The sequence below is a fragment of the Fopius arisanus genome, unplaced genomic scaffold, assembly GCF_000806365.1.
Source record: "Fopius arisanus strain USDA-PBARC FA_bdor unplaced genomic scaffold, ASM80636v1 scaffold00075, whole genome shotgun sequence".
NCBI classification, from domain to species: domain Eukaryota; kingdom Metazoa; phylum Arthropoda; class Insecta; order Hymenoptera; family Braconidae; genus Fopius; species Fopius arisanus.
Genome location: NW_011887814.1, coordinates 600,982 through 613,968, shown reverse-complemented (window position 1 = coordinate 613,968; position 12,987 = coordinate 600,982). Strand labels below are relative to the sequence as shown.

General features: G+C 36.0%; 1 protein-coding gene across 1 annotated transcript in view; it reads right to left on the bottom strand.

The window, feature by feature from the left end:
• The window catches only part of LOC105269870 (insulin-like growth factor-binding protein complex acid labile subunit), an 81,608-nt gene that overhangs the window by 43,212 nt on the left and 25,409 nt on the right, over positions 1–12,987 (bottom strand). The window contains exons 2-3 of the mRNA XM_011310443.1: positions 10,318–10,382; positions 99–146 (exon numbers count right to left, since the gene is read on the bottom strand). Coding sequence (XP_011308745.1) covers positions 99–134 — 36 coding nt within the window. The 5' untranslated portion in view covers positions 135–146; positions 10,318–10,382. The remainder of the gene's footprint in view (positions 1–98; positions 147–10,317; positions 10,383–12,987) is intronic.

The window sequence follows — 12,987 nt, the reverse complement described above, 5'->3', positions numbered from 1 at the left end:
TAAAAAATTCTTCTCGTTTTCGTAGGGCAGTGTTAATGAGAATTGGATTGAGATTTTAATGAAAAAAATATGCAATTACTCCAGAACAAATGACTTACTCTCAAAATGCTGTTATCTCTCCAGTTGCCCGCCATTCCGTATCTCTCCTGCAACAAAAACAACAGAGTATGAATTATCAATAACAATCCAATTACCCTCGGTCCATTAAAAACTCAATTAATCTTGAAAAATAAAAACCTTGAATTTCATCGATAATGTTCGATTGAACGAGTCGTAAGACTGCTTTCAATTAAGATTAATAGAATATCCCTGATGCCTGGAAACTCAATTACAACGTCACAAAATCGATAAAATAGAATTTTATCCTTTCAACGCAAAAAAAAAGTAACAGAAAGGAAAAAAAAAATAATAATAAATGAAAACCCTTAATGAAAAATTCCTCAAAGGATTTTTTCAGGCAGAAAATCAGTGATAGATGGAGGAAAACATTGGCCGGAGGGATAAATCGCGAAAAAAAAGGCAGAGAGTAATTGATGATGATATAATATTTTGAGTAATAGCAAATGGAAAGAACACGTGTGCGGGCACACGCTCAGTGGCTGTATTGTGTACTCAGTATTATTTGCGACTAATCAGAATGGCCGTAGGGCGTCTACCAGCCGGTGCTTGATTGCCAGAACGTCAGAGTGAGATAGAGTTCCGTATATACCGGCTGGCAGGACTGACTCTCCCATTGCCTCCCAACAACTGTATACAGTATACATGACCCCGGGGAGATTTTACAAGATATAACCGGGACTAGCACGAGTCTCAGAACACGCACGTCATGCCTCACAATTCCCTCGTAAAATATTGAAGAATTCACCAGCGAAGAAAATTTCGCGATTAATGCATTCCACCGGATATGCCAAATAGAAGATGCCAGAGGAAAAAAAATCTTAATAAATATTAATAAATAATATAAATGTCCAAGAGCTCCAGTCTCCATCAGGACATTTTGATTCGTCGTTACCCTATGGGATTCCCCTACGTTCTCCATTTCTCCAGCATTCCCTTTGTTCACACCTGATGATAAATTTATGAGTAAACTCAGTGCTGACGTCGATTGTTTGGCAAAAAGCTAATTCCTCATTCCGTCTGATCAATGATGCAACGAGAATGGGATCCTGCGGACAGCGTGCAGCATTCTCTTGTACATTCTAGCATAGTTACAAGCGGATGGTGTATTTACACTTGGGATATAACTTCCACCCTCGTCTCCCCATTTACTCTCAAGGATAAAGCAAGGGTAGCGGGCCCTGCGGCCAATAAAATGGAAATGCTGGATAGGTTGGGGCACTCACCCCACCATTACCATTCACCCTTCGTCAAAGATGATAACATTTCAAGGTTGCAAAGTTGCTCATTCATTTTTTAACAGATTAGAATAGTTTCAGTGGAGAGCACCTTAAATTTCATACGGAGCACACAAATTATTAGTTCATCCTCATTTTTTATCATTTCTTACGCCTTTTCTTATCCATCTTTTGGGATAATTAAAGTAAGGTAAAGGTAGAATAGCACAAACTTGGAGGATTATGTAATTACTACTGAACATTACTCAAACGTTCCTTCCCCATCAATTCTCTCTCTTAGGGGATCATAATGATATTCTCGGATGTAACAGCCAACCAATTGCGTTACACGTGTGAAAAGGGGATACGATAAGTGTGGTAGCTGAAAATTAAATAAAGTGCCTTTATATTACCATAGTTAGTGGCACTTTATTCTCGGTGATAGAAAAAAGAGAAACCTCAATGCTTCAAAGATGTACTCATGTATCATTATACGTTCGTGAATTCTTCAGGGTAATCCAGTAAATTCTTCCATGCAAATATGCAAAATCAGAGGTTTATCCTCTGATGTACACGAGTAATTCTGGGAGACGTCACTTGCATGCTCGTCCCACCCCATCCTCTTCAGATAAATATTAACATATCTCTTGAAAAAAAAATTCCCATTTTCGTGATTTTCTCGGGACTAAAAAAATTCAATGCATATTTTATCGTTCTTTTTCATTCGTCTTGGCCAGTATTTTCCGAAGGGGTGAACGTGGTGGGATTATATTTATTTCGCATTTTCGTATCGAGAGATTTGCACATTATAATAGAATAATTGCAGCGAGCGGGCGTTGAAAAAATTCACTCCGTATTTTTTTTTCCAGTTTTCAATGAATTTCACAGCGACGTAAAGTTCAACAGGGAAAATGTAAATTTTTCAATAGTAAAAAAATTTTAATGAATTTATGATGAACCACTTTTTTGGAGTTCGGGTTACGTATGCAGGACGATGCAATGAATATTCTGTTGAGATGCGTGCGAGGGTGGAAAGGACTATAGAGACCTATCTGGATGTCGATAATGTTTCCAAGTTTATTTACACTTTCGAAAATGGTATTTTGGCGCGGGAAATTTAAAATTTCAAAAAATACCATTTTTCGGGCGTGCCATTTACGATTGGGTGTTAATCTATCCGTGTAATTAAATAATTCATTGTCTCATAACGATAGCGAGCCCATCACATCCCTATAAAATTTCACGTCCGGCTGCTTTATCTACACGTTCCAGACTCTTCGGATTCTAATCTGAAAAATTTACAGCCCAAAAAAAAATGTGACCCCACACACATAAAAAGATAAAACTCCCCTTGCAATTCATTTTGTCTGCATCTGCCCGCATGCAGTTGTCTTCCGGTCTAACTTCATGCCATTGCCTCCTTTATATACTTGTAAATGAATGTACATACGATTTAACTTGAGAATTCGCCATCGCTCCACTACCTTAAACGCCACTTCCGTCCGATAATATTTTTTTGTCATTTTTTTTCTCCTGTTGGTTTTCTTGTTTTTTTTTTTTATTCAGGGAATAAAGGGATGAAGATATATTTCTTCGGGTTTTTCGACGGCATGACGTGTGGGATTTTTAAGGGAGTGGATGGAGCAGGGGTGAAGTACGCCGTAAAGTATCCGAGCGACGCCCGGCGACAGATGGTAAAGACAGTTGCTCAAGCAAAAGGGCGGCGCCCTTTTCTTTCCCTCTCTTCCTCTCTCTCTCTTTACCTTGTTACCATCATTACAGTGGATTTTTCCCAATTTAAAAAATACCCGTCATATTCAAATTGGTCTTACGGATTTTCGATTTTATTTTCACTCCAATCCTTCCCTATTCAACATGACTCTATCTATTCTCCAATTTTCCACTGACGATTCGATCCGTTCTATCGCAATTTTTATCAGCACCGGCTAGTTTTCTTTTTAATTTATAGCCATTCCTTATGAATAATTGAAATCACAAAATCTCGGAAATGTACTCTACATTAAATCATGGAGTCACTCGATCCTGAAAGTGCGAAACAGTAAAATGCAAATTATTAAACCTGAATGGGCTATCAAACGAATTCAAATATTGACGAAAGAAATTTGAAAACAGTAAAGGGAATTAACAGAATGACTGTTGAATCCTCAGTTGTTAAATGAATATCTCTTCAGCCATGGGGTGCACCTCATCTGGTTAGTAGGCACCATAGTTGCCTGATGAACGACCTATTAAAATTCACCGGGTGGCCTTTATTACTTTTTTATTATCCTCAACTTTAATCCCCCGCGATAAAACATTTTATAAGTTGATATAAGGAATTTTAACACAAAATACTATTTAAATTCTTCCAACTAGGGAATAATAATTTAATTCAAAAAAAATTTTGTTGTTTCCCTTTCAAAAAAATAAAATGAATCAGTTATTTTTATAGATGATGAGGAAATTCAGTGGAATAAAATGAGATGGACGTAATTTGGATGATTTTTCCATTTTTATTGGCCCATCGTCGACCAACGCCATTTTTCACATCCATCATTGCCATTCAATCGTATAAACCCTCTGTTTATACGTGTACGTCTGCTCTCCATCAATTATTCCGGGTAATGATACCATGAATAGTGATTTCAACTCCCCTATTTTTATTTATACGGAGATCAATGGGGGTTTATCGTACACCTGGTGCCATTCTTTTGGATCAATTTCAGTTTTCTCCCGTTCCACTATTTTTTTCATTTCCTATTATCACGGTGAAATTAATGAAAAGTGAAAAAATGGAAAAAAAAATTCAACAAAGAAAATCCTTGACAAAAGCCCCTGCACTGGAAAATTTGTACCCTGCACTAGTCCGAATTAAAAATATTCTCAATTCGTTTTAGTCAAAAATTATCACTCAGAATTTGTAATGAAATCGTATCAACATTTTTCACTATTTCGGGAAATAATTCTCCAATTCCCAGAACGATTTTCCACCTCAATTAGACAATTATCCATCCAATGAATTTTCTTCACGAAACGAAAAATAATTGAAAAATTAATTTTCCACTTCGGCTCTTCCATTTTCTCCACTAGAGGAGAGAGAAAAAAAAGAGAAACACGGAACATTCTCTTTGTGATAAAAACTAGAGCGAGGGTTGGGGAAAATCGGGTGAAAAGAGATTGAGATACAAAATTGAAGTGAAATCCCTAGCGTAGAAAATCTCGAATGGTTTTAACTCCTCTTATCGATTGTTCAGGGGTAAAAGAGAGGTACAACTTCAGTATCTACTACTTGGTTGGGTTGCTATGCTAGAAGTAGGAAAGGTATACGCTATTTGACTTTGGCTCCTATTGTTAAGCGACGGAACGGATTATTGTGACTCTAGATAAGAGAAAACGGAATTGCTCTATGTGCAGATGAAAGAGAGAAGCATTCCCAAGAGTTACGATATCCTATGGTCTATTTTTTCCCTCGAAAAGGATTCACGCAGTGAAAATAATGTGAATAAATAATGCCACATCATTTTATTCATTTTTTATTTTATAATTATTCGAGTGCAGCGTTGCAACTCGATTAATTTCCCATTTTTATTGATTGTATTGGGTGCAAATTTTGACACAAAGTGGATATATTTTACCCCTGTATCGCCATTTTCTCACTCTCCATTCCTAATGTACGTTGTACTGGGGATAATCAGTCCCTTCATCCCTGAACTAATCGTGGGGCTTCGATTATTCTCTCCCTTCGCCGTGTGAAATGCACGCGAGGTAAACAATAAATTTTGCACTCGTAATCACCTGACGTTTTCGTCGCGAGGGGGGCAGACGGATATTGCACGAAACACTGCTTGAAACACAATGTGACGCACCCGTAGGGAGTGCTTGTAACAAACCCGACCCCTTTATAAACCCCCCAATACTCCAGACTGTTTCGTATAATCGTCTCGATACGCCTCGACACATTTCATAAAGGGGATTTACAATGGATTAGTACCGATTTAACGCGACCATTCCCTCAAACTTCCATTTTTTATGAAAAATTTTTTATGAAAAATTTTTTATGAAATTTTTCATAATTATAATATTTTTTTATGAACAATCTATTCGCCATCAAAGATGGGGTCCGGGGGAAAAAAATTGTCATCAGAATTTTTTTGACAAATTTTCCAAAAATTTTGGAAAACTTTTCAGAAATTTTTCTTGTGAAACAAAAAAAATCGCAAGACAAAACAATTTTATTTTTGGGAAAGGTTCTGAAAAATTTTTCCAAAATTTGAATAGAAATTTTATTCTGAACAGTTTCCAGAAATTGTTTGAAAATTTGGACAAAATATTCTGATTGCAATTTTTTTTTACCCGGGTGGTTTCTAAAATTAATTTTTCAATAAATTATAAGAGGCAAATGGGAACATAAAAGGAATGCGATATAAATTATTTGATGCTCATCCCTTTTAAAAATGGTTCAACTATTTCACATTTCTCCAGATTAAATCATCATCTTGTACTGAAAATTATGATTTTGCACGTGTCATATTGACTCTTTCTCCCCAAAGGCCTCTGTCTACATAATAGGGTCATTATCACTCCCATTTACCCACGAATTCTTCAGAATAATAAATTCGAGTTGAGGGAAAAATGTAAATTCGGGTAATTACTGAATTACTTCCACTTTATCCTCAGCTTTTTTTTTTCGCTGAAAAACTTGGTAAAGAGTAATGAGTTCCACCTGCTCCATGTTTAGCATTGAAAAAAAAAAAACGGATAAAGTGGAATGAGCGGAGAATAAACTCGAAAAAGTAGGTAAAATTCCGAGGAGAGTGATAAACTTAATTTATCGAGACAAAGAACACGACGAATTAGCCAAGGAGTTTCGTGGAATTGGATCTTAGAGAAGAGGAATGTAAGCCTCTGCGTGGCTGATTCAATTTTCAACGCAACGATGCTTGATTTCTCGCATTGTTGCCAAGTCATATGAAAGAGTTCGACTCCAAGAATAAAAAACATTTAAAGGAAAAATGAATATTTATGCGACTGGCTATTCATTGCCAAATATCATGAGACAATAATTGCAGCCGATTTAAAATTAATTTCTTAGAATAAAATGTCCACAGTTTAAAGCGGAGTAAATAAATCAATAGTGATTAAAAAATGAGTTTTAGCCACTGGGAAAACATCAAAGAGCAGAATAAAAATGAAATATTCGGAGATGGAGGCTGAGGAAGGCTAGGGCCTCGGTAAAATTGCTCATGCGACTATAAAGTGGAAATGAGAATTGAAAAAGACCATCGCTCCAATGAATTTTACGTTTGAAAATTGCGCAGAGTGAAATAGAGGAGGATGTGAAGGAGAAATGAAGAAAATGCAGTTGAGTATGTTGCTTGGTGAAAAAAAGAAGACAAGGTACCAAAGAGAAAGATGAGAGACGGAGTGATACGGATGAAAGAGTTGCCAAGTAAAGACGACGCTTGGGGTTTTCGAGTTTTGTGGACTCTGATATTTATTTTCCATCTCTCTTCTTCCCCTTTTCTTTCCCTCTTCTACCATGCAGTACTGTAACTCGTGAAGGGTGGAATTTTCTTCCCTCTTGAATGTACCTAACCGAGTATCAACATGGCTCGGGTATGATTGTGGGAATGAGGTGAATGGAGTAGTGGAGATAAGGACTTCTGAAGAATATTTAACTGGGAAATCATTTTTTTTTTCTCAAAAAATAGGATTTGAGGATCACTCTCGGCAGTGTGAATGGAATTTTTATTATTTAATGCATTAAAAATATTATTATTTCGTACTAATCTAAAATTTCAACACTCACAAACCGAAAATTGAAGGATTTTGGGGATATTCAACATTCGATACATTGAGTTGTTAAAAATCAGGAATGAGAGAAAAATTCTAGTCTGACAGTCGGGGAAATAAAAATACTTGACAAATCACTCAGAGCCCCTGGGGGTAAATTGTGAGGCGCCCCGTGGAGTATTTCCAGGCTCTTGCACAGGTGAACACGATCAAAGGACCCGAGAGGAGTTTCTATCCTTGAGACCGAGAAATCACCAGTTAAATTGTACAGAAAATTCATCTGTCCATAAAGAAAATTTTTTTTCGGCCGACGAAAGGAGAAAAAAAGAGAGATAAATAATTAATGAATGGGTGGACACGTCTACACCAGATATTTCCCCACATTTTCACTGTTTTTCCTAATTCCTTTGTGTTTATGTGTCCTTTACCAACAATTCCCTTGGTAATTTTCCTACCAATGCGTGTTATGAATATTCATCGCATGAATTATTTAGATATTTCGCCATTTCATTAAGAATTATCACATGGAAAAAGGGAATTATTCTCCTAGTGCTTAATGATCCCGATTCACGATAAAACAAATTAATTCTACTGATGTTAAATTAAATTATCCATCAAGAATAATAAATTTGAGGATTTGAATTAATCTCAGAAGATATCTGGGTAAAAAAAATTGTAATCGCAATATTTTTGACAAATTTTCAAAAAATTTTTGCAAAACTTTTCCGAATTTTTTTTTTATTAAACGAAAAAAAAATCGGAACAGAAAACAATTTTATTTTTCGGAAAGGTTCTGAAAAATTTTTCGAAAATTTGAATAGGAAAATTTTTTTGAACATTGAGAAAACAAAAAAGTAAGAAAACAACGGTATAATCAAAAGAAAAAATTATATTTGCAAAAACTTCTAGAAAATTATAAAAAAAAATTTCCGAAACAAATTTTTGAAAAATTTTTCAAAACATTTCCCAAAAATACAATTGTTTTGTTTCCCAATTTTTTTTTGTTTCAAAAAAAAAAAATTTCTGAAAAGTTTTCCTGAAATTTTTGGAAAATTTGAAAAAAATATTCCGATTACAATTGTTTTTTACCCGGGAATAATTGGAGTAATGACTGTCGAATTAAACCAAATATTTACAATTCTTGAAAATTCATTCTGCCTTCAATTTTTTCCGTAATATTTCAGCCTGGAGCCGATTCACTCCGTTTTTATTCATTTCTACGGGGAAAATTTTTTTTATTGATGATTTTTATTTTGAATTCCAGGCGTGAACAGCCGGCGCCTCGTGTTCTCTGGTGGAGTGAATCGCCCCGCGGCGATAGACTCGATAGTCCAGGATTAAGGGCCATAAAACACCTACGATAACATGAGAGCTCGAATATTTCAATTATTTATGAGAAAGTTAGTCCTCTCTATCGATTCACAAACTCAAATAATTGATTTAAAAGGAAAAAACGAATCGGAATTTCATCGTTATTTTAAAATAATTCGACAGTTATTCACTCCATTAAAATGTAAATTTCAAGTTTTTCAAGACGGGTCGAGTGTAACCTCAGGAGATCGGAGAAAATTTTGTGAAAATAACAAATTGACGATCAATTTTATCCCGTTATTTCTCTGAACATTGAAAAACAATTTATTCCTGCGATTTATTGGCTTCTTTTCCTGCCCATAAATTTGGAGTTGTGGAAAAAATTCCAGGGAAAATGTGAGAATAATTTTCATGATAATGAGATTGGATTAGATTCAGGAAATAATTACAAGAGTGAAATTTGAAGAGAATTTGGGAAATGTTTGGTACGCGTAGCGAAATAAAAAGTGTAAATTTCGAAGAAAATAGTGACATCAGGATTTTACAATTTCCGGTCGTGAAGATGCCGAAGAGGATGATATGAATTATAGACCGATGGAGAAATAAATCTGGAGCATCCGGTGTGATGGGAGAGTGAGTACTTAAAAAGGTCTTGAGCCTCAAAAACACGAAAACTATTGAGAAGAATAAAATGAAATCTCGAACACGCACCGGAAACCCACAATTCCCCCGCTCTTTGTGTCCTCAGGGCTGCCTCCAGTATAATTCTTGTGAATTCAATTCTACTAGCCCAAAATAAAAAGACCAAAGACAGGACAAACCCAACGAAAAAAAAAAAAAAAAAAAATGTGTTCCAGTGATTTGAGAATGGAATGGTCTTTTTTTTCATTTGCTTTGCGGCTTTCATTTTTTGTTGTACTTGGTGACCGCATTGAGATGACAATAAAATCCTTGAAACAATAGGAATGGAAGGAATTAAATGTCGTCAAGGAAATCCGAGAATTTCTGTTAAAAAAATACTCAGACATTTGCCGAGACCTAATCTGACCTAATCCGTCAATTTCAATTCCGTAATCTATCCCCCCCAAAAAAAAATCCGAGACATTCGATTGATCGTGAAATAGTGTTGCAGATAGTAAAATTAAAAATTTCTCTTCTTCATTTTGACGAATGATACATTAACGTCAGGATGACGTAAATTCGTCGAGCTGATTAAATCACCCGCAATAATGACAATTACCACGATAATGCAATTACACTGGAATAATACGAGTGAGAAGTAATACCCCGAGTTGCTCTCTCGTCTCCATTATTTCACATTGATCTAGCGTGACAAGAAGATAGGATGACGTTAACGGGTGCGGAAGTAGCGCAACTCTCATCGTAGTGTACGTTTATGCTTTCACGGTGTTTCTCAGTGACGTTCATGATAGTGAAGTGTATAACCCATTCCTTTTCGTATAGCTGTGTAATAGAGGATGGGAGGGACAAAGAGTACTGGTGAGAGAGGAGAGAATGGAGGAGCCCTTGATGACGTCGAGACGTAATTTGCCTACTCGGATAAGATAAGAACCCACTCACCTGCCTCATACCGTGTAATAATGAAAGGATTCTCAGGCAGAGGTATAATAAATGTCTAATAAAATTTTTATCGCTCAATTCTGGTGTTTAAACGAGGTAAATGAGAGGAGAGACTTTTTACTCCCTAGGTTGAACAAAAGTCTAAATATTATATCGATAAAATTCAGAGTAATGCAGTCAATTCTGGGCATTTACTATTTATCATTTATCGAGGGCGGAATTGAAGAAATTAAAGGCGAAATGGCGAAATGGCGAAATGGCGAAAGTTTTATTTCAATATCATCTTGGGAGTTCTTACCGTGAAATCAGCAGAGTGACCTCCTCCAACCTCTCAACCGGGGATTTTCTTCACGAACAAAAAATCTGAAGCAAAAAAAAAAATAGCAAAATCAATCATCCCAAAAAAAAAAATCGATATTCTCTCATTTCCCCGCATTCTACCGTCAAGTGCATATTCGCATCGTCATGGTTGATATGCATAACCCCGCGAAAAGCGGATCGAAACAGGTCCGGAGGGGCATTTGAAAGAACGAAGATAAAAAAAATGAAAATAAAGAAGGAAAGTAGAAAAAAAATACTGACCGCATCCAAGCCTGGGCCATTGTTGGGCACGTCCGACCCTAGAATGCATAAATTACGGGGTTGGCATTCTGTCGTGCCCCCTGTATTCCTCCCCACCCCCTATTTCACTTCTGTATGCCCTTGCCCCATGGCCAGTCGTCACTCCCGAGGGCAAAATGGGGCGTGGTGGTCTCGCCACTGGCCAGAGGTGATAAACTGCCCGAAGGAAATTTGCTCGAGCCAGTCGATCACTCTCGTCAACCCCATCACAATACCCCATTTCTACTCTTTATTTATTGTGGAAGCGATTCAATCGAATTGACCGTAATTTACTATTTTCCTGCCAATTTCAAGCAAAACTATTGATACATTTGATATCAATGCCTTTCAAGTTTTCGTTTCATTATTACAAAAATTAAATATTACACTGAGAATCCTGGGTAAAAAAAAATTGTAATCGCAATATTTTTTACAAATTTTTAAAAAATCTCTAGAAAACTTTTTAGAAAATTTTCTAGACACAATCGTATTGAAAAATTTTTTAAAAATTTTTGCGAATATAATTTTTTTTTCAAATGTACTGTTGTTTTCTTACTTTTTTAATTTTTGAAAATACTCTCAAAAAAACGCCATCGAAATTATAAAAAATAATTCCTATTTGAATTTGTTGAAAAATTTTTCAAAACCTTTCCCAAAAATAAAATTATTTTCTTTTGCGATTTTTTTCCTGTTTCGTAAAAAAAAAATTCTGAAAAGATTTTTTTTTTTTAACCAGGGAATCAACTAATTTACGCACTCAATTTTATAAAATACGTTATCTCCTGACGTTACGAAATAGCATCTGCTGTGTTTGTACTTAATGTTGAGCAACAGCAGACGCCCGCTAAAATATATAACTCTCGTGTGAGGTTTTACAAACACGCACGGCTGCAGTATAAATAATTAAAGACTTGTGTGAAAGAGAGACTTCTCCGTACCAAGAAATATGCCGATCGATAAACGTTATGGTGAAGATAAGATCTCTACGGTCGATTGGTTTACTGAGAAAAGAAGTTGAAGAAAAATACCATGATCATTTTTCAAAATATAATAGGGGTGGAGAGAATTGATGTGACGACGTGCTTGGAATATTCATACAATCGGCCGTCTAGAATCGATGGTTAATTCATTAATTTGAATTATTCAATTGTCCCAGGTGATATTTACTGCTGGAGAAGTGAATTAGCATCGTACTATGTAATTATTTAATTATCTGCGTGCCAATTTCTCCCCGGAACTTCAACCAATTGAACCTAATTAATTCAGAAAATATATCCTTGACACCATTTTACCCCTTTAACCCTTTTTTTTGAGTTATAATTACAAGTAAGAACTTTTGGAATATTTTCCTTATCATTACTCTAGACTGTGAACCCCCGGGAAAATCAAATGAACAATTCCAATCGGTTCTCGTCAACTCTATCATAGCATTACGTGTCTTCAACCATCGACATGACCCAACAAACTTTACCCCCTTTTCTACACGAGGTCATAACTGACCTTTATATCACAGCAATAAGTTACCGCAATATCACAAACCACCCTCCATTAATACCCATCTCAAACTCCAATAATTTCCAAGAAAGATACCAAGTTCATTGTCCATCCAGTTATATCACAATATTTTTTATTCCATTCTCCCTCAGCATACCATCCCACTATTTCGTGACAATAATTTATAACCCACCCCTATATATTTATTTTTACGTTTCCCAACGACCTAAATACTCTTGCCTCTGGCGAAGGGCCGACCCTTATTTATTATTTTTTTCTCTCCACTACAAGTTCTCTCCTCCCTCTCTCTTAAATTTTTTACGAGACTGATTGATATGCCACTCTTCTTTCCTTCATAAAAAAAAACAACAAATTCGAGAATATCAAGACCCCCAAATATGAATAAATCAATACCAAAATTTTTGTTGATATTTTCCACAGCAATATTTCCGCGAAGATCATTGGTATTTCATACAGGGAGAAAAAATAAACTAGCAATTATCATATAAAATTGTGACAGTTTTGCTCTGTAAGCTGGGTGGCTGTAACCGCGGTGGGGCTTTGTCCCTCATAGTATTTTCCATTTTTTCCCCCAACATTTGGAATTCTCTTTTCTTCAATTTCCCCTATCCACAACCCCTGGACTCTTTTGTGAGGCGTACAGTGACAGCGGCGCCTCGACGAAATACCAAGTCTCGGGCCATTAATTCTCTTCTTTTCGTATGCTCGTGGGGTAGCTAGGAAAAAGAAGGCCATCTCTTTTATCCCCTTGATTCTCCTGCTTGAGGTTAGAGACATCGTTAATCCCTGAGTTTTATTTACTTCAGGAGAATAATAGTTATGGTTATGAGTGAGTTTTACGTGTTGAGATACG